Source organism: Cygnus atratus, chromosome 4 (genome assembly GCF_013377495.2).
Source record: "Cygnus atratus isolate AKBS03 ecotype Queensland, Australia chromosome 4, CAtr_DNAZoo_HiC_assembly, whole genome shotgun sequence".
Taxonomy (NCBI): domain Eukaryota; kingdom Metazoa; phylum Chordata; class Aves; order Anseriformes; family Anatidae; genus Cygnus; species Cygnus atratus.
Window position 1 is genome coordinate 35,355,097 of NC_066365.1, and position 23,040 is coordinate 35,378,136.

At 38.6% G+C, this 23,040-nt stretch overlaps 1 protein-coding gene across 1 annotated transcript; it reads right to left on the bottom strand.

Moving 5' to 3' along the window:
- Positions 1-4,361: 4,361 nt before the first annotated feature.
- On the bottom strand, positions 4,362-22,408 carry MMAA (metabolism of cobalamin associated A). Its single transcript, XM_035549167.2, has 8 exons — positions 22,319-22,408; positions 10,615-11,033; positions 9,760-10,235; positions 8,569-8,691; positions 7,031-7,201; positions 6,430-6,515; positions 5,691-5,840; positions 4,362-4,708 (listed from the first exon to the last, which is right to left on the bottom strand). The coding sequence occupies exons 1-8, from the start codon at positions 22,406-22,408 to the stop codon at positions 4,421-4,423; spliced, it is 1,803 nt and encodes a 600-aa protein (XP_035405060.2). The 3' UTR covers positions 4,362-4,420.
- Between the last annotated feature and the right edge of the window lie 632 nt (positions 22,409-23,040).

A 23,040-nucleotide genomic window follows, 5' to 3' on the forward strand; every position in this document is an offset into this window, starting at 1 on the left:
TCAGATGAACCATACCTAGGTACGGCAGCAGGGAACAGAATATGCCTATTGTACATCCATTTTAAAAATGTACTGTAATTGCTTATGAATTTTTCCATTTGAAAAAAAGAAAAGAAATTGTTCTCAATCCACAAATTTTGTTAATGTTCTAATACGGCAGAAGTGGGGGAGGGCTTATTTGTAAATCAACTGTAAGGAGTATGACCACTGAGTATCTGATCTACTTTTTACAAGAGGAATCCTGTTACTAGTTAAACTGTACACTGTAGATTGTTCAAATTGTACATTCCAGGGGAACATATACTGATTTTGCTTTACATGCATGTTTTATCTACCCCCTATTCAATCATGTCTCAAATAATAGCTACTTTAGAACATCCAGAAAAAATGGTGTTGGAACCACTAAGCTCTGTAAAAACATTTCTCATTTTAACTGATGGATAATATTACTTCTTGACTGTGCATCCAAGGGGGGAACAACAGAACAATGAGCAAGAAAAAGTAAAGAAGAAGTAAGTATATTTACACCAGAACAGTTGCTTTAAGAAAGAAAACTTTAGGAAGGGAGCTGCATAAGGTTAATTAAAAAGAAAAAAGTTAATGTGTATGCTTTAGCTTTGCTTAACACCCCTCCCCCAAAAATCTCAAAACCCACAGAAAGACATGTAATACACTGCAGATTCATAAATAAGCAACATACATGAGGAAAACAGAAAGAGCGAGCAAGCATATGTAACAGGAAGCAATGAATTTACAGAAAGGTGAAGGCAGATTAGCTATCAAGGAACAGTTTTCTATTACTTAAAGCAGGACATTACTGCAGAACAGTAGTCAAGAAGGGGTCACTGTGTCCTGTCACTGAAGACAGAGAGATTAGATATGAAAGGAGTAAGTCACACTGAGAGCATGAACTTGCTAAGAGCATTTTTTCAACCTTAAGTAACGTGGCCGTAAATATACATGGGGCTCAGAGTAAAGACTACTGAACTGTAACCCTTATACTCTACTGACCTGTTTCAGAGTCCTGGGTAAATCACTTGATCTCACCACACTTGTTTTTCCAGCTGTGAAACAGCAGCAACATCTATTATACAGGGACCTGGGGAAAAGTTTCACACTTACATACAACTGCAAGATTTCACAGGACACAACAGTTTGTGCATGTGGAAAGTTTGTTCCTCACCTCCCGTATCAATTTGTCTAACAGTTCATCACATCTCTAGCTACAGTCTTGTTATTATTTTCTCATACAGTTATTTTCTTATACTGCTTTGCAGTAGCTGTGGTTTTAAATGTTAATGTGAAAGAAATTTAACTCTAGAAACTAGAGAATACGTCAACATCCTACTCAACAGATTTGTTTACTTTTTTTTTTTTTTTCAGAAGCCTGTTTACTTGAGTGACAATGTTTTAGTGCATTTTACCCCGTCTAATCCCCCAGAGTTAGAAGTGATGAGCTGCAAATGCCACTTCCCATTTTGGGAAATACTGAATCGTTTACTAAATTCTAGCCTACTAGCTCAAGCTATGCAGAGTCCTTCTGAAGACAATGCACTTCCCCATTTTGTTTATGTCAGTGAGGACATAAACGAAACTGCACAACTAATTGAACAGTTGGCTTCAAAACATTCTGTGGCAATATTCTACCAGCTAGAAAAAAAAGTTGATTCTTACATGTGAGGCTCAGCTCATAGTTCACACAGTGCAGCTTTTCAGTTTTGTAGGGGAATCACTGAAAACAAAGCAGGGACCGTCAGTTATCATGCCATTTCTGGAGACCCTTTTTGGTATAAGGCATTTTTCTGTCTACTGAAGCATGAAACACAAACAAACACATAAAGAAGGCAAATGTAATTTTCATTCAATGCTCTCCTTTAGGAGCAAAATGCAGCTGAATGAAAAGTAGAACTTATTTAAACCACTGTACTATCTTCTAGGAGTTCGTTAGTAAATTAGCTCTACTCCAAGAGAAGCAACAAAATGAGACGATGATAATGCCATAGCTTGAGTAGATAGACAGATCTCGGTCCAGAAAACAAATCCTGAAGTGGTAAAAGGTATTCTGCTAGAACAGCCTCTATTCAAACAAACCCAGAGGTTCTATTTTATTTGCATGATGGCTGCCATATAGCAGACAAGGAAAAAAGCAGTCCCTGACAACAGAAAAAGAAATGACAATAGTGAAGACTAGATCTATCAGATAAGTGCAAATTAGGTCATCTTAAAAACTGTCACCTGAAATAAATGGACTACCAAAAAGTTGAGAACTTACCAGTTAAAAAGCTGCTGCTCTCATCAATTCATTTTCCATCCATCTGTCTTTCCTCTACTAGGTACCACCAAAATACAATTAAATTTTAAATCTAAGAGGATGAAAGAAATCACTTTAGGTTCGGGGTACTCTTTGTCATATTCATTAGAGACCTAAACTGTTTTTATATAGAAAAGAAACATTTTTTTCCACAACACAGCAAGGCAACAATCAGATCCCTTTGCTTCTGGCACCCCCTGAACACTTCTGCAGGTACTTTTAAGTAACTGATTACAGCAATCTTAAATTACTCATTTGCGATGTAAAGTTTAAGAAACAGGAATACGGGGGTGGGGGAGGTTGACAGTCTGTGTGGTGGAAACCACTAATACCAGCTACACTGGTGCCAAATTTCTTTAAAAAGAAATGTCTCAGCTCCACATCCTGCAAAACAACACAATGCACTTCGTTAGTATTGCACTGCAAATATATGAAGAGATCCTTGCTATAAATTGTAAACTGCAGTGTAAAGTAAAAATACTTCATATTTTACTTCTTGGTCATGCTTCATATTCGCAGAGCGACAATACAGAGAATTTTATTTAAGGACAACAATACAGAAACCGTCCTACAATAGGAGAAATAACTGAAATGCTAGCACTGAGTATGAAGGCTTTTTCTGTATTTAATTGATGCCACTTTGACAAACCAAAGGAAAAAAATGCTCAGCATTTTCAACACTCATTCATCTTTTCTGATAGTTGCTAAATTATACCTACACTGGAATGAAAATTCTGAAGCACAGAGGTCTTCCACAAAAAAGTAGACTTTGCTGGGGACACAATATAACAACCAGCGCTAAGGGAAGAGAAAAAAAAAACTGTCCCTGGGGGAAAAAAATGAAGGCAAAAAGAAAGAGGATCAAATTACACAGATTCATTGCTACCCTGGAATTGCCTGAACAATTCAGACACAGGTTGCCAGAACTCAAATGCTGTGTGAAACACATACTACTTTGGAATTCAAATAAGTAAAACTGAGCTTAAATAAGGAATGAAAGTCATCATCCCATTTAGTACATGTACAGAAAATCAAGATTATAAAAATCATCACTAGCAATACGTAAATTTATGTAAGCAACAATAGTCATAAAATCTCCTGCTTTTTACTAATTTTCTGTCAAGTCTCCAGAAATCACCACTTTTCCGTGTTACTCTTCCTATTTAATAGGTACCAAATGAACCCTGCTTTCTAGTTCATGGATTAAGAAAACGACACCTCCAGACATGTTCTCAAGGGAAAAGGGGAAAAAAATATGTACTTTTGGTCCTAAGTAGCCACATTTTCTACAAGATAGGAAAAATCTGCCGGGCATTTTGTTTGAAGCTGAAAAAGTTACTTTAGTCAGATCAGAACCTCAAATCATTATTACTAAAAAGTAATAGAGTAAATCAATTACTCTAGTACAAAACCAATTGCAATTAAAACATTGTAGATAGCACTGGTTCCATCTGACGTCTGTATTTTAAAAAGTCTAATTAAACTTTGCTTTTTTATTAAAATGTCTATTTAGAATCTGGGTTGGTTTACATTCCCCTTCTCCCAGCACATAGTACAGTAACTCCCAACCAGTTATCAAGCACTATGCTCTATTTATATGCACACAATTTATTTAAAACTAAGACAGTGTCAGGTTCTATCAGGGAAGCCCACTGTTCTTGCAGTCACTAAAGGTGAGGAAGGAAAAGGCAACAGCTGATACTGTACCAGAATGGAAAGCTGCACTGCCCATCAGCTCTGAGATGGTTCCACAATGAGACTCTACAACACCAAACTTTTCTCAAAACCAGCCCTTTTGACACAGGCACACATTTGTGACCAGTAAATCCATGGTGTGTACAGATGGGAGACTCAGAAATGTGCTTTTGTCCAAATATAATCTGTAACAGTCTCTGAGTCTGTTTGCATTTGTCACAATCTTTGCACATACAGGGTCCTACAGTATTTTGTGCCCAAATATTTTTTCACCTTTTTTTTTTGGCAGATTACTGGATATGCATTCCATTAATGTCTGTTGTAGCAAAACAATTGAATCCACACATAGAAAATCTGTATTTAATGTTTATGTTTACATGAAGAATGTAGCAAGAACACAGTATACTACAGTGTTTAGAGACCATCTTTGAATGCTTTCAGCAGCAGGTCAGCTGCCAGCCCAGGAGACAAGACACCACTAAGAACTTTTTCTTCTAGAAGTGGAATCTTATCCTTGACTGCCAAGTGACTCCGGAAATGTTCCAACATATTTTCTTGGATGAGATTCCACATCCACACTTTCTGCTGTTTCCGTCGTTTCGCAAGCAGCTCACCACTCGTGAGCACGAGGTCACGGAATTCTGTCATTTTATCCCACATATCTGAGATACCTTCTCCAGTTTTGGCAGAGATACGCATTACCTGTTGGATTCAGAAGAATTTTTAAAGCCAAATAATTACTGGGCTTAAGGGTTAAATTACTGAATCAAGTACATTGAGTGAAAATTAGGAAATGTGGAAGGCAAGCTTGATTCAATACACTCACCCACTGCTGCTCCAAGGAGTTTTGTGCCACTCACACTTTTTTCCATAAAGAATAAGAAAAAAAAATAAACTCAAAATTGGGATTCTACCAACTATAAGCAGACCTTGAGATCCACAGTATTTGCGATAAATAGGGTTTGTCCAACTGCTTGTGTAACTAGTGAGAATCATTTTAAATGAGACCCTTAGCTAAAATGTACAGTGTTGCTATTTTACTTAAACATAGATTTAATTATCAATTCAGGTAGACACACTCTGATAGCTACCCTTTTGCACTTAAAATATTCCAGAAAGGAGGTATTGAAACTTCTTTTTGCATATGTTTTCCAGAGTAAGAATTCATTTTACCAAAGTATTTCAGGCATCCAACTTCATCTTTAAAATGGAACTGCCTAAAAAAAAACAAAAACAAGCAAACAAAAAACCCTCTCTTTCTCTTTCTCTCCCCAGCCTAACGGATAAAGTCCTCATCACTGAAACAGAGACAGATTTCTGACAACCTCACTGATCTCAAACAGGTGTTTTGGGTCACATTTATCAGGCTGAACAAATAGGTATCCAGATGTATCAGTTGCCATTAAACAGTGAGGAACTAAACACACAGGCTGCTAAAAAGCAAAGAAATGTGTGCCACCTATATGAATGTTAAACAATAAACAATCAATATTTAACACAGTGTAAAAAAGCTAAACAACCAAACTAATTTTTTTATAAAAGAGCTTAAGGAGTCTAAAACAGCTAGATGAGACAATAACAGTCCCAACTCATCCAGCACATTTTCTGTGAAAACAACAACAACAACAACAACAACAACAACAACAAAAACACCATCAAGAATACCATAGGGAAGTACACACACCTTTGGTCTCCAAACCTTTGAACGCTTGCGAAGCAGCTTCATAGCACTAACATATTCAGCTTGTATTCTCCGTGCAGGCACAATTAAATCACCATCAGCTTTATTTATAGCTACTAGATCTGCCATCTCAATTATACCCCGTTTGATACCCTGAACAGAACATGGAGAGAAATTATGAATATCCAGAATAATTGACACACTGATTTCATCACTGAAAGCAGGTCAGGAAAGCTTTGTTATTTTCTGATGGCTCCTGCTGGTGGAAGGATAGGCATGCTAGTCACGCAGCAGTAGTACCAGTGGCCTCTGTCATCACCATTTATTACTCTGCTTTGACACTGGGACATTGAATACGGATATCAGAGTTTACACGAGAACCTATTTTATGCATAGAGACTTAAGTTTAAACATGACCAAGTTTACAAAACTAATTATATTGATTTGTTTTCCTCAAAACCACTCCCAGTATCATACGTAACTAATAAACAGGTCACAATAACACTCCCTGATACTACTCAGAGAGTATCAAAATCTTACATCCCAGTAATTCCAAGATCTGGAAAAAAAAATCAGATCCCGACTATGCAATATGTTGATAAGACATTGAAAAGACTCCAATAGCAACTATGTAATTTACAAAATACTATTGATATGGACTTCTTGCACAGAGACGTACTACTTGGATTTAAATTTCTCCTAGTCCTAGGTAGTATAATTACAAAGAGAAACTAAACAATACCTGTAATTCATCTCCACCTGCAGGTGGCAGCAGTAATATAAACATATCGACCATATCAGCCACAGCAAATTCTGACTGTCCCACACCTGAAAAATTAAACCCAGAGTTCACTGTTTACAGCAATCTTTCACAGTCACATTTATGACAATGCTAATATCAGATCATAGTATTGCACTACCTTTCTGATTTGAATAAACCCCACTAATCACAGAATGGTTTGGGTTGGAATGGACCTTAAAGCCCATCCAGTTCCAACCCCCTGCCATGGGCAGGGACACCTCCCACCAGACCAGGTTGCTCAAAGCCTCATCTAACCTGGCCTTGAACACCTCCAGGGATGGGGCATCCACAGCTTCTCTGAGCAACCTATTCCAGTGCCTCACCAGCAATAAACAAACACAACAGGGAACATGCCATTCCAGTGTTTTTACAAAATATAAAGGCCTAGAAAACTGACAGAACAGGCACGCATTCTTACCCAGTGACCGTGCAAGAAAGCATGAGCAAAATCCAAGATGAAAGCAGACAAAGTATGCAGTTAGCGACACACCTGATTTAGGTGTCACAGCAGGATAACTGAAAGAAAACCCTAAGCACATACCTACTGTTTCCACAAGAACAACATCGTAGCCTCCTCCTTCACAGAGCAGAATGGCTTCATTCGTGGTCCTTGTTACACCTCCTAACGTCCCTCTGGTTGGAGATGGTCTGATGTATGCATTCATGTCTCTTGACAACTCAGTCATCCGTGTTTTATCACCCAACAGAGAACCTTAAACATTTACTATTAAATTATTTCAAACGTGCCAAACAGCTAGACTTTGCTTCCCTGCTCCCTGCCCCCACCAAAACAAATGAGAAAAAGGTAGATCTCTTGGAATAAAGAAGTCATAAAACAATATTCCAATAATAGTTGTTCAAGACTTTGCTCTGGACTAGGAAATTCCTGTCTGGCTGGAAAGGCCTGACGAGTGGACCTTACTGCTACCAAATATGAAGAATTTGATCTAGGTCAGAATGGATTCCACACTTCCTGAACAGCTCTTTTTTAAGAGCTATTAATTAATATTTGCTGTTTCTTTCCAAAGAGACAAATCTTTACCTTAAGATTTTGTTGTTGATTTTTGCTTGTTTTTAAGAAAACTTAGATACATTCCTGCCTTCCTATTATTCATACAAACTTTACATCAAATTTATTGAGATCTACATATATAAAGCACATTCCAAAAGACAAAAGATGCTCAATTCATATAACTGGTACGGTCTTGGCACCACATTTTGCTATTCTACTCAGGCGTCTTGAATGTATACATACAAGAATATACTGTTTCTTAACTCGAAGTCGTTGCAGTGCTTAAATTTGTTTTTCAAAATAGTTACATTGCAGCATCTTCTACGATGGTGTAGATACTGGAAAAAGGAATGATGTTCGCTGACAGCTGCCCATTAGAAAAGGATCAAAATCAAGGTTCTATTATTTATGTCACAGATATCATTAATCAAGCCTGGTCAGCCTAGAATTTCCCTAAAAGTTTGAGAGTGGCACATTACAGCCACACAACTTTGAGGAATCTCAAATTTAAAAAAAATCAGCAGGCCATGCTACAAGTCAGACTAATGGTCAGTGACAATGCAGCAGGAAACCATGACACTGATATAGTCAACAAAAAACTAGAAATTCTTATAGAGAATTAATGAATATTCTATACTCCAACCTGACAGATATATTCGAATTGCAGCATCTTCTAAATAGTTTTAAATTAGCATTTATGTCCTGCTCAGTGATCAGCACTGTCACTTCTGAAATTTAAGTAGAAATGAAAGCTCTTCTCCTTCATTGACACTGCATTAAGTAAGTTAATAAAACTAGAGAGAAAACAGTGGCTTTGCAAAGTTTCAGACAAAAAAAAATGTTAAACAGCATTCAAACATTGGAAAGGAATAAACTTGACAAAATGAGGGCATTGATACATAATTCTCAATTTCATAATGTGTGGGGAGAAAAAATGAAAAAGTGATACGATATCAGTTTTGTAATAATTTCATACGGCCCAAAATTTTCTTCCATTTGCCCCAACGAGACACTCTTATATTTGACAAGGTATTAGAAACCTGCCTGAAACATTAAGTCCTACTTACCACCGCTTGTACTAGAAGAAGGGTCTACAGCCAACACCGACACTTTGTGTCCTCTTTCTGTAAGCATTTTCCCAAAGCATTCTATGAAAGTTGATTTCCCAGCACCAGGAGGACCAGACAACCCTAATAATCACATTAGGAAGAGAAAAGATCTTGTTAATTAAATAAATTATACATCATGTGAACACTTGATAGTTAAGTTAATAATTCCTATTTTGGCACAAGATCACAGAAAAAGTACCCCAATGAGCAATTGTAATTGACTTGAAACACAACACCATGGTTCACCCAAGACAGCAGTGCTCACTTCACCACCCCTCATCCTATCCATACCATCTGGTTTATCCTTATTTCCTCTCCTCCAAAAAAATTTATCTATACTAGTTTATAATACAAAGTTTTAAATTGTAATATCCTAAAACTATATTTTTCAGATTTATACAACAGACACTTTAGGAGTATAAGCCCTTACCCTGAGTGGCTAATATTTCAAAAAATGGGCAATTTACTTCCATTTCAAAGCATACACAGAAGGATTAGTTTGAAAACCTGCATTAGGTATTTCTTATTCCTGTGCCCAGGTTCTTGTTCTTAGTACCTCTGTACACACATGAGGGATAGCAGCTGGGCACGACTGAGTTTACTTACTCCAGCTCTTGGCAAGGGAAGAACATTTTACAATTTCCAAGAGAGCCAGGTTCAACTCTCCTCAGTCAAAAAGTAGGCTGCTTTAAAGCAACACCATAAAACAGGAAGGTACATATTCTTCCTTTCATGGATTAGTGAAAGGATTCAGAATGCACTCAAGAAAACACTCACTTCATGAAAAGAACGTGTCTACTTAACTACATCCCTCCCTATCTAAGCGTAGATGATAGCTGTAACAATCAGCTAACTACTTAACATTTCATCTTGTTATACATATTAAAAACAAACAAACAAACAGCAAAACAACCAATGTCCCCCAACCACTCAAGAAGCATCAATTATATCTTGATTTTTTTCAATAACATTTTCCAGCCCAAGCCATAACTCTTCCATACAACAGAAGCGATCTAGGTTGGTTACAAATCACAAGAAACCACTGATGAAAGACTATCGACCACAATGTTTAAAGGATAGCAGTAATACTGAAAGGTGAACACTGTAATTCTGTCAAAGCAACTACTGGACAGACATAAAAGGACTAACCCACTCTAAAGGCAAGTGGTTTTCCTTGATTTAACTTTTCTTGTTCCCTGTGGTAGGATAATACCTTCTGAAGGAGCACCTGGGCTACTTTCTTCTTCCTAGCTTGAGTTGATTCTACAAGTGTAATAGCTTCAGCTAAACAGGCTCTGTGGCCCTGGATGAGTCCATTGTAAAGTCTGTCTATGAGTCTGTTTTCTCTGTCAGAGAGTCCCTCTGCTTGCTGGTCAGGGACAGCTTGGTGACACAGATCTCTCTTCAAACCCTCTGATGAACACATCCATTTTGTATGATACTGGCGCACTGGCGTGAGAGACTCAATGCACGGGAAATCTGATCTGGAAGTGCAGTGAAAGTTCTTGAAATACATTCTTCTAAAGAGATAACAATGAGGAAACCTCAGCAGTACAGAGGGGATCTTCATCTTGCTTGGAATTAAACGCTCCAGAGGTATCAGTTCACTTCTGTTTGCATAGACCCTAAGGAGAGAGAGAGAAAAATTTCACTTCCTTCAAAGTACTCTAAGTGCTTTTGCAAGAACACAAATGAAACGTGTATGCAGGTACTGATATTTTATCTAAACGCAGCATTTTAAATGCAAAAGGTGATTCTCTCTTCCCCTTGAAAAACAGAAAAAGACATTATAGAATGTTCATCAGCATGGCGTCACTTTATTATCACACAGAATCATAACAAATGAAGACGATATTCTTATAAAAATTAAATAAAAACATACTTTCAAATACAGGCTGCAAGATCCCACAAAAATCCAGCAACAACCCGGAATTCCCAAAACCTAGGACCCAACCAATCAACCCCCTCCCCCCCCGGGCTTAACGAATTCAGCCCCCCTCCTACCTCCGCGGACGCCGGGGGTTCAAACCCGCTGCTGGGGACTGGCTCTGCCCTCGGCAGCCTCTCAGCGCCGCTCGCCGCGCTCGCTGCCGCCGCCGGCTCCCGTGGGCCGGGGCTCGCCTCAGACCGCGGCCCCGCCCCGGGGAAGTGACGGCCTCAGGACGAGACGGAACCGCGGGGCACGGCCCGCGGCCACTGAGGCAGCGCTGCGCGTGCGCCGCAGCGCCCCGCCTTTCCCGCTCCGCCGCGGCCGTTGTAACCGTTAGGCGGCGTCGCGTGAGGGGCTGTGAGGCGTTAACGGACACGGCCGAGGGGCAGCCAATGCAGGCGGGGCCGGCCCTGCTGCTCACGTCCGCAGTGTAGAGGAGGGCGGCCTCGGGTTGCTCCCGGTCTCGTGCTGAGATAGGAACAGGTCCTCTGCCCTGTCAGCATAAGGAAGGATGCAGCAACACCTCCTTTAACTCCCCTTCTGAAATCTTTAAGATGTCAAATTCAAATCTGTGCACGACCGTTTAATAGTCCCCCATTTCATTTCAAACAATGGCAAAGAAATAACCCCCAACCGTTTATTAAGTCATACTTACTATTTTTCACCAAGTTAAACAACCATGACTTTTTAAATACCCTCATTTTTTTATTTCTCTAAATGTCCTCCTTATTTATTTTTATTTCTCTAGTCATGTTAGCAGCCTGGTGCTGCATCTGTTTGTGTTAAAACCGATGCATTTATTTTTAATAAACAGAAATGCACACCATCTGCTGCTACCTGAACTGTTGCTAGTACCTCACAAGGATGCTAATGCAATTCTGGAAGGAATACTAGAGGTGTCCACAGTCCTGCGAGAGGGACAGTGCAACTGATGGACTATGAAATGTCATAGATTTTGTTCTTAACTTCCAAACGCACAATTTAACATCATTCGTATTCTTCCAGTCCATATGATGATCATACATGGAGAATTGAACAATCCCCACTTTCCTTGTCAGAACTGATGAAACGTGGGGTTTTGCATCCTCATCAGCATGTGATGCAGCAGAAAGAGACAGGAATTCCCATTTCAAAATAGCGTTGCGTAGCCTCTCTCTGTAGCTATGCCTTTGTTCATCAGTTACCATGAATCGCTATCATTTCTTCTTTAAACACACTTTCTAAGGCCATTTCAAGCACTGTTCTTAAACCTAGATAGCACATCACCATTAATAACAGCAACAAAGACATTCCGCTATGGTTTCATCAGAGATTGTTGATCCTACATTTCATTCGACTGTGCGCTTTCATTGTGAATGCTTTCATTGTTGACCTTGTTACAAGGACTAGATGAATGGCAATGCAAAACCGCACGTTTCAGCAGCTCTGAAGGGGGAGAGTGGATTGTTCAGTTCTTGGTGCACCATCATCTTGTGGAACAGAATAGTAGGAATTATATTAAATTGTGCATTCAGCAGTTAAGAAAAAGTGTGCTATTTTATATGGTTCATCAGCTGCATTGCCAAGCTGATATGACCATGAGGAAGTCACGTATGTATTTTTCAGTACTTTTCATACAAGAACCATTGTAAGACACTCACACAATGAGGCTCAACTAAGTAAAAGCATAGTTGTGCGAGTCACCTCCCCCTCCACTCAACTCCAATCTTAAACAAGTAAGTTTCTTTTCTCTAAAGACTATAATTTCCAAATGTCAGACTTGACAGAAAGAATTCCTATTGCATTGTAATGGATATACACACATACTTTCAGTATACTGGAATAGAGATTGTGCAGCTTTCCCACAATCATGTGCTTTTCTTGCATCTCTGATTTTATATTACTCTGACCTCATCTAAAATAGGCAAAGGACTTCCTTAGAAGCTGTACCATATCCTGAGTCTCCTCGATCTGCATCCTGTCCTACTATAGTGTTTTCATGTTTTCCTTATTGTCACATACAGTAAGAGACCAAACATGCATCTTTTTGGTCTTTACTACACCCAACCCACTGAATTTTGGTCAGCTTAACTGGCTTTCTGCATTCTCACTTCCAACACAAGGAGTTCTGCGGGCTCATGTGTTCCTTTACCCAGTTGTTATTAATTCACACAACATCCTAGCTGAGGTATTCAGGAGTCCTTCAGTAGCTTTCAAAGTCACTCAGCCTCATGCTTGCTTCCCTCGTATTTTCTATTTGTTTTTATTTCAAAGTCATCTTTCTATTGTGTTCCCCCTGCTTCTTTTCCCCAGAGATGTTAGAAGAATAAAAATGTGTATCCCCTAGTTATCATCACAGTCTGCAACTGATCTGGTCTTAACCTCCTTATTGTAAATCTACCCCAGATGTTTAAGAAAACAGTACTGCTAGTTACTTGTGAAACGGCAGTCTTCATTCTGAGCCAAGTGTTATAAAATATTGCACCATGGAGAAGGGGTGTGTGAGGATACACTAGTCTTTGTGCAGATCTTTTGAACAAAGTGTTCAGTTGAATCACAATCGTTATAATAGAAAAATAGACTTCTGTAACTTCTCACAAGACAAACAGTATTATCATTAACATCTTTGCCATCCGTTAGTGCTTCCTTTCTCTGGCAGCACTCCAGTTTCCACTGCTCTGCTCATCTCCTTAAGAAGTTCTGAAGCAATCCTTGTGCACATTATTATTATAACTACATTATTTAATCCATTCATAGATACAGATACAAGCAGTATGTTGCAAAAGTACAAAAGTAAGATTCTCTACGATCTAAATGAAAAATATTAAAAGGAAATTACAACAGGACAAATAACTGATGAAATCAAATGAACAGCACCAGCTTGAAACTCACTGGCTTTTTCCCAAATATGTAAAGATGTAATTTTTCTGTATCTAGGAACTACCTCTATTGGCCCTTCCATCTGTATGTTAAAAGGTCTGGCATGACTACACGTTACTGGTTATGGTTCCAGAATTATGAAATGCATGTCACTTACAAAAAGCAATGACAATTTCTTAAAGATGTGGTTTTATTTCATTACTTCATTCTCCCCCTGTGAGGATGGCATGGTATTTAAGGCTCTACCATACCCCCAAAATGCTTTCTCCACTATGCCTTATTGCTAAAGAACTTCTCATTCAGGAATACAAATTCAGTGGCAATTCCTATGCTGACTACTCACATTGCACTTGCAGTATAGCACTGGGTCTTTTTTTACTCTCACTCACTCACTCGAATATTTCTCCATTCTGCCTCTAAATACTCCACCCTCATACTTGCAAATGCATGCTTTTGGCTAGTATGATTACAACCAGACTAGTGGTTTTATTGCTATGATAATTTATTGCTATGATAAGTTCAAGAAAAAGTCATACTCCTTAGACTACATTAAAAATTTTGGCTGACATAATGTAGATCCAAACTCAGGATCCAAACTCTGTCAGGCTCCCTCCTGCAAACACTAAATGCCTGTCCCCCAGCTCCCAGGAACCAGCAATGCAGCACTTCCCCTTTTGTGGCTGAGAGCCGACACATTGCATCCCAGAGCACAGGAGAAATGAGGGGTTCTCTTCCATTGCAACCTGCTACTGCCAACCAGAGCAATAAGCAAGTGTTTATTTGTGGTGTGGATTAAATCCTGCCTGCATGTCATGCTTAGGCAAATTACAGAATAACTACAGTCCCTGCTACAGTACCAACTGAAACTACAGTGGTGACTGAATGAGCACTTGTCCTTTATTTCAGAGAACACCCCTACAATTCACTTGAGTTCTCACACAGAGAAAAATCTGAATCAATCCGAGCTTTGCAGAGCAACACTAAGCAAGGTACCTGCTGATTACAGCCTTATTTTCAGTAAAGAGCAGTAGCCTTTAAATAAGAACAGTCTCAGAACTTCTAACAAAAAAAATCCTTCCCCATCATTTTAAAGATAACTGGACACCTGAAAAAAAGCAATGGAAGCATATTCACATCTGAATGTTTACCTGTTTAAATGTATCATGACCTCAGGACTCGGGTTTTACGTTCATGACTCAGGCAAGGAAACAGCATAAAAGAAGTGAATTTCCCCAAAGGCTCATTAACAGCTATACAAGCAGGTGTTTGCTGTGTAGGGGCACTTGAAGGTTTTAGGACAGAGCAGTAAGTCGTCTCTCTGGCTAGGTCTGGAGACAAAAGCCTTACCCCAGCTTTCCCGGTTCAGCAACCTACAAATAGGGGATGACTCCAACTGTTGTACAGATTCATTGTACCCATGCTGGTGAGGAGCTGTAAGGTTGCCAGAGCTGTTAGAGCTGCCTGGTGAACTTGGGAAAAAGAAATCTGCTCTCCGAACTGTGGCTGAGACCTATGAGAGTATCTGAAGAAAGAGGAGGAAAAAAGCATCTTAAACCACTATGGTTTATATTTGTATAACATTTTTATAAGCAAGGGAGCTGAAGTTTATTCACAGAACTTTACAACAGTGACTTCAACATTTTCTTTTTGGTATAAACTGAGCAATGACTGCACATTAGTGAGAAATGACATCAATCACTACTGGAAAATTTTCTACCATTTCTGCAGAAGTTTTTCAACAGTTCATGATGAACTGCCTGGTCTAAAATGACATGTGAAAGGGACAGATAAAAAAAAGTTTATCTTCTAAAAGCAATTATGTTTTCTGTGAATTTATTTGTAAATAACTATATGGACAAGAAAACTATGCTAATTCATACAGACTAATGGCTGCAAAGGCAAATTAAATAATGTTCTCCAAGACTTATTTGTTGTTAAAATTATAAGCCTGCAAGGACATGTCACTTGTCAGTAAAATACTATCTTTTTCTTTCAATTAATAATGTATTTAAAAATTTGGCGTAAAGAATGTTTTCCTCCATAGCCATCTATGGCTCATGACAAAAATATTTCTCATGTAGTCCATTATTGCACAGCTGAAAAGGAAATCATTAATTGCCTCCTCCTGATTACTTTTATTACAGCAATGAAACCATAGCAAGCATATTAGTAAACATAAGAAAGGATAATACGATCTGACACTTGACTTTGACAAGATATCATAATTCCCGGCTACTTTGTGCCTAAAGAAATGACTGATCGGCTGCAGTTCCTAAGTTCTTTCAAACTTGACAAAGATGGAAACAAAGGACTGACACTTTCAAGTGAAATACAACCTCCTGCCTCCCTCCCCTGCCATCCCAATGTGTAAAACATTTATTAGCTTTGTATGAAATTAGCACAATCTTATACAGCAAGAAGAAAAACCTTAGTTCACAAAGTAAAGCATACATTAGGGCAAAGAATGAATGATGAATGCATAACAGTTTACAACTTTGAACAACAATGTTAAACAGCATTAAGAGTAAAGATGAAGTCTTTCATGCATTCAAATGTTTTTCCCTGCATCTCTAACAGCATAAGTGCTCAGAGATCTTTGTTTCAACATCCCTGTGCTGAATGGTTCACAAGCAGGTGAAAAAGACAATTGGTGGAAGTGAGATAGTGGGCAGGAGTGACCACAGGAATATAACAATAGCAGCAAAACATATCAAGACACATTTTCAGTTCCAGGATGACACTTACAGCCAAGATGAAGAGGAAGACCACGCCCATGATAAATGTGATAATTGGGATTCAAGACTGAGATATTGGAAAACCTAAATATTTCCAATTCAGACCAACCCCCCTGATATAAACAGAGAAGCCTGTTTCCTGCAGTCAACGTAAGCATCTTAAACATGAGGCTGTCATTTATCATGCAGGAAGTTATTTTTCTCATATGCATCTATGTGCCTGCATGCTGCACTTGCATGCTTCATCTCCAACATGCCCACAAAAGCAAGACTTCAGTCTTCTTACAATGCAAAATTATTTAGAGATTTAAATGTCCAATTTTCCAGGCAGCTGTAGCAGATGGAAGAGAACAACAAAGAGGAAAGATTCTGCTAAGATTCAATATTACATAATCAAACCAGCCAAAAGGGTTGCAGTACAACATTGTAAGAGGCTGGCAAACTAACTTAGCAATAGCTTTTTAAAAAGCATTTTGGATCATATTGTGCATTGTTGCCTTATGCCACAAAATAAACACCTTTATGCCAGTACATCTGTATTTACAAAATTTATGCTAATGCTACAAAATATTGTACCCTAGAATTAAAATGAAAGAAAGATGTCTTATTGTAAAAACAAAAAGGCAAGCAAGAAAAGGGAAACCCCAAAATAAAAGTTAAAATCATAACAGACGCAGCTGCACAGGGAAGATTAGCATACAAAATATGGAAAGCAGTAAAATATTTGTATCTAGCACCAGCTAATAGGGGTCTAAAAGGGACTGCAGGAATTTTTCTGTCCAAAATTTATTATTTTTATCTAGTTACTTTACAAATTAGGCCCACGTTTAGAGAAGAACTGCATCTTCCAACAGTAACCCTATCTCGATCCATCATTGTACTCTGATTCCAATCAAGATGTCTCACCAGCACTTTTTTCCTTCCCTCTCATTAGCAGTTATTAGCAGTTAATTAATTTGTTCTCTGAAAACTAGCATTTCTATCTTTCGCGTATAAAGGTAAAAAAGAGAAATAATTTGGGTGTCTCACCTTCAAGATCACTTACTACTTCTGGCCAGGAGGGGAAGCTAGTGCTATGTATTTTTGTCACACAGCTTGGACATATTCTGAATACAAAGGAATTTATTATTACCTCATCATTACAATCATAAATCTATCCTATTCAGCTACAGCAGTGTTCTAACAACCTGAGGAACTTAAACACATTCAACATTTATGTGGAGTACATTCAGTGGGATTCAGAATGTAACATACTGAAGTCACACCTCTGCCATTATGAGTTCCCACCTTGGTTTTATTTTGAAGGGTTACTGACATAAGACCGGTGGAAAGTGGATGTAACCCTATTTGGGAGTCCTTTACAGTGAGCTTTGGACTTTCCAGCAGAATTGCTGTTGGCCTCTCCTCGATTGCTGCAGTAAGTTAGGGATGTCCCTACAATATACACTGTATGTGGGAATGTCATCTTATTTCCTACAAAAGACAAACAAAATACAAAGCATAATTTTAACCAGTGGCTCTGTTTCTGTCTTAAGAGACTTATTCAGAAAATCAGTGTGGAGAAGAAACTGGAAACTTCATATAAGTGGTATGAAGACTTGTCCTATAGCACAAGTCATTATTCGAAGACTGTGCGTTTTACCGTTGAGAATGAAACAGAAAACTGCAGCATTCACCTCAGATGATTTGTGGTCATCAGCACCCTTCATCATTTTGAGATCAGATTCAACTGTACTTATTTTGTAATTTTAGAAGCAAAGGAAGTACAGACTGAATGACTGAAACTTTTCCTTCTGAACAAATATTCTGTTTCAGCACATCAGCTTTAAACAGAAATAGGTATTTTGTTGATTAAAGCACAGTGAGAAAGGGCATCTAACATTGCCGTGGAAAGAAAACAGTAGTCAGACGTCAAAAGCTGTACCTAATTCTTTCCAGACTTTCTAGCTTTGTATCTGTTTGTCCCTAGTTTGATGTAGTTTCAGACTTTCTGCCCGCTTTGGAAAGGCCAGCAGCTCTACCAGCTCCCAGGAGTGCTCCAACTCTCAACTCTGTCCAGCCAGGCCAGATTCAAATCTTCAGGAGATGAAACATTCAAAGATGAATGCAGGAATACACAAAGAAAATGCTGTTTTACATATATACATACCATTCTTTGTCCTTGTTTGCTGCTTTTTTTCCAGGAGAATATATTCCTAGTGTTATCTTCTCATGTAACAAGACTGATACTAGAACACAGTAAACAGATGCCAAATACTTCAGTTAGGACAACAGTCACCACTAGTCGAGGTCTGACAGAACACCTTATGTGCCAATTAGATATTAAAAATTTACCTTATATGACAAACAAGCAAAAAAATGAAGTGTTGCATTAAAAGTATTCAAGGTCTCCTTCACTGAAGTGTCTCTCCCCACCACCATTCTGCTGACTTTGTGTGCCTACTTTAAAAAAAGACTGAATGGGTGGGGACTCTGCATTAGAGCAGCAGGGTTATGAGGAGAATGAGATGTTTCTTGAAGGGTAAAGGAAGATATCTTGATTTTATCTTTAAATAAGCTTCTCATATTTTCTGCCAAATCTTGGACTATAAAGATTTTTTTTCTTAAAGTGCAACTGCTTAAAGAAAAAACATAATAATAATAATTAAAACAATCAGAGTTCAAATCGAAGCTCTCAGCTCTTTAACCACATCTTCAAGAATGACATTTCACCTCTTCTGCACTACTGTTCAACTGAAGGAAAAGTCAGTCATTCAAAGCCTCACTTGTTTTAACTGGTGTTCTGGAAAACAGCATTTTGTGAGTTAAAGGCTCACGATCTGTCCATCCAATTGTGCAAAGCCTAAAAATTCTGCTGTCATCTCCGTAGAGTGAACCCATTCTTAGAACTAAGCTTATGACAAGAATAAAAATTGCATCAACAATCTGTTTTAATGACACTGTTTGTATCATTTCCAATTACAAAAGTAACATTTCTCTAAAGTCATTAGTGCCCTGCCATTATAGCTGTCACCACTTCTCCAGTCTCGCTGCTCTGAGAGCAAAGACTCCCCGTAGGTTCCTGCTTGGAATATTGATAAGCCTCAGGAAGAGCTCTTTTCCAGATGGTCTCCTATCAGGCATCCATACTCCAGCCGTTCCTACTGAGGGTTAAATGCTATTAGCAGAACACACTCTCCAGCAGAAAGCGAGGCTTGTCACTAGAATGAGCTGTGCAAACGACTACATCTGTTAACTGTAGCACAATTTCACTTTAACTTCATAGGCGTGTGGAACAAGGAGCAGAAGGGGAAAATATTTTTGCCTGTTTTATGTTAAATCAATCTGTCTCAGTAAGCATGAAAATATGCTCAAGTGACTAAGGGACCACTTCCTCAACATTGACATCTCCGACAGAATTCAGTTCTTAAACATTCAGACCAGGCCCTAAACATTCAGTCACAGCACAGAGCAGGAAAGCATCCAAGAAAACATCAAGGACACCTGTGCTATTCCCAACGGGCATTTTTTAAGGTCCCCTCCAACACAAACCATTGTATGATTCCGTGATTCCCACGTATGAAGCTACCTGTCTCAGTACCTCAGGGGCTTTGAGACTCTGCTAAGTAGAAGAAAAGCTGGCCTTCACGCCTATCTTTTCTGGTCTTTGTTACTACTATAAATAAAATAAAATAAAATAATAAAGGTGCTTGTCTCCCTTTTCCCCATCTTATTTCTACTTTTAACATCAGAAATTGTCCTTTTTTTCCCCCTAGAAATCTATATGGCAGATGACATCTTATCTTTACACCACAGGAAGTAGAGAAGCCAGCAAAAATTCGCTAGTCAAAGCCCTGACTCTGCAGGACAGAGACATTCCAGTATGCTACACAAAACTAGCCGTGTAGACCACAAAGGTACTTATGTTTAAACAGTTAAATCTGGTTTGGTTTTGTAACTGTAGTATTACGTGTCAAGACAGGTGGTAGACCAAGTTCCTTAACCTTAAAATAGAGTGTCTCCAGTCTCTTCAGTTCAGAGGCAGACCCCACCAACCAGAACCTTCAAAGATTTCCAACTAAGCAAGTACAATCCTCATTTGATATTCTTCAGCAAGCAGAACTATATCTAGAGAAATATATAAATATAAAAATCAAACCTTCTTTATTTGTCATAGATCCATTCCTCTGACCTTTTCAGCTAACTTTATATCATATTTATTTACAGTTATATTTTAGAATAAAACATTTAATAAATAATGTCAGTAATACAGTAAGCATTCTGAGTTCTGATGGGCAATGTCCTAACTGGATTCTCCCACCATGCACACAAATACTCCTGGATTACTTAAATGATGACTACAGCGTCTCAGAAGCTCAGACAACAGGGCAGCATGTATTTTAGTGAAGGTTATTTCTGAAAAGTTTATGGTTTGTCTTTCTGGATGAAGGCTACAAATACAGACCTAATGTTAGTTATCTAACTACATGCTTTCATAATTCATGGATTGTAATCTGCAAAGACCAAGTTTTAATGTCTAACCTGCAAAAGAAATTTGTTACTCTTTTTTGTTCTTGATTTATGAAAAAAGGTGAAAGCACATGCACTTTCCATTGAAATAAAAGGGGGAAAAAACTTTTGCCTCCTTCCTTCACTTTAACATAACTGTTGAATGTGTTTTTTGTTGTTTTGTTTTTAATTAATATTAAAGAATGACCCTCAGATGCTGGTTGGATAAATATTTTAACACTTACTTGAGAAAGAACAGTAAATTCCTACCAAAAAACTTGACTTGTTTTAGCTGAAAAAGGCATCAGAGAAACAGAATCAAAAAAAAGAAAAGGTAAGAACAAAAAAGTTTCATCCAAAGGATCTATCCTTGCCAATTAGCTTAATTAACCTTTTCTAAAGACTAAATCTGGATATTCCTCACATTCAATGTCCAGAATATACAAAATTTCGTATTTTGACCCAATTATGAGTGTAAGAATCCAGGAATTAGGCCAAATTCCCCACCCCACCGCTCCCCCATTGCTTATTCTCACACGAGTATTAGCCTTTTGTCAAGATTCACAGGAAAATAGGATTGAACCTTGCTGTATTGCTAGCAAGATGACATTCACTATAGGTAAGTGCAAGATATATATATTTTTTTTTTAACCCCCATAAAACAAAACTATTTGGCTAAGCACTCATCCTTCTAAAAAGGCTTGAAAACCACAGACTGGAAATGATGTTGCAAAATGCAGTCCCAAAATCTATGAAGAGAAGTGCTACAAGGCAGAAATGAAGTAATTACTTTACTTTACTCAGCTCTCCAGTCGATAGCTTTGAAGTATTGGTGAGATCTCAACCAGACTATAACGCTGTTTCAGGCACCTTACTAGAAGGGAGGTAAGCAAACTGGAATCCAGATGAAAAAACTTCATCAAGTGCCTTTAAAAGCAGAAAAAAAAAAGAATGCATTTTAAAAATTAGGTTTTTTTGAAAAAAGGAGAAATGGAAAAGTAGGGCAAGGGGCAGGAATGTACGTATCTTCATAGGCATCATCAAGATGTCAGTGAATGACTTGCTGCATCACCAACAAAGGCAGACTAAGAAGGAATCAGGTTCATTTGTTGAAAGGCAGATTTAAACCAAAAGTAGAACAAACTTTCTAACTACAAAGATGATAAAGAACTAGAAAAAGATACACAGGGAGACTGCAAAATATCTTCCATTTGATTTTTATCCAATCCCTATACTCAGTCCTTCCGTCTATACCATATACCGCCTGAAAGAGCACATGACGCAGCCAACCCACCACTTGACTGGGATTTACTGCACTTCTCCATATGCATAACATGTACAAGGCTCAAAAACTTGTTACATACGGCATTCATGAAAACTGCTCTCAACTGTTCCTGCACCAAAAAGTCGCATTTTCCACCTGCAGCCTCTTGACAGTATCTGAAGAGCACACTTGCAAAAATAGGGCAACTAGCAGAGGGCTGCCACTATTCCCAACAATTCACCCTGCCCATCCATTGCTGCTTTTGCTTCCTTCTCCCTCAGGAGCATTTCTCAAACCCAGATCAGAAAGCTGGCACAGGTTGGGTCCTACCAGCAACAAGAGCCCCCTGCTGTACCATCCTGAACAAATGGGTACATGGACAAAAGCATACCAGCACTCTTGCAACAGGAAAGATGAAGAGACCCAACTTACCTCTGAGAGCTTGCTCTTGAAATGCTTCTCAGGAAAACAAGCAGCAGCAGGACTGCTGACGTGCTGGAAGGCCAGAGCCTGAACAACCATTTTCTTAGAGGCAAAGCAAATGACCTACAGAGTTCTTGAGCTCCCTTTCTGCATTACATTTCCAAAGCACTGTTTTTGCTGTTGCTATTGTTTTTTTAATGTTTTCCCCTTGCCTCATAGCCCTCAGACTTTTAGATCAATCTGTTTAGAGGAAGCAATTCATACTTTCTCTGAAGAACACAACATCTGTTCCACTGTGAGATCTCCCCCTGTTGCTGGGTCAGCTTGAGCCAGAAGGAAACCACATGTAGCAAGTCCATCCAGATTTTTCCCTTTCCTCCAGTATGCTCCTCAGAGGCAGAATTAGTTTAGAAGATGGGGTGGAAAGAATTGAAGCAGATCTCTGTACTTTTTTTTCCTCCTTTCTCTTTTTAAATATCAGGACTATGATCTCTCATTTCCTTTCATCTCTTTATTCAACTTTCCAGACAAAAATAGAATGAGATCGTCACTTAAGCACATTTGATGAGACAAAAAAAGTGTTGTGCACCCCAAGCTTGGTTCTGTCATTAACATTGTGTATTTCCAACATTGTACCACATGATTATCACTGAAAGGTGCTATATGTAAAGAGAACAACCACCTATAGTGTGAAATAACTTCTGTATTGCATGAAGAATTGGACCCTACAA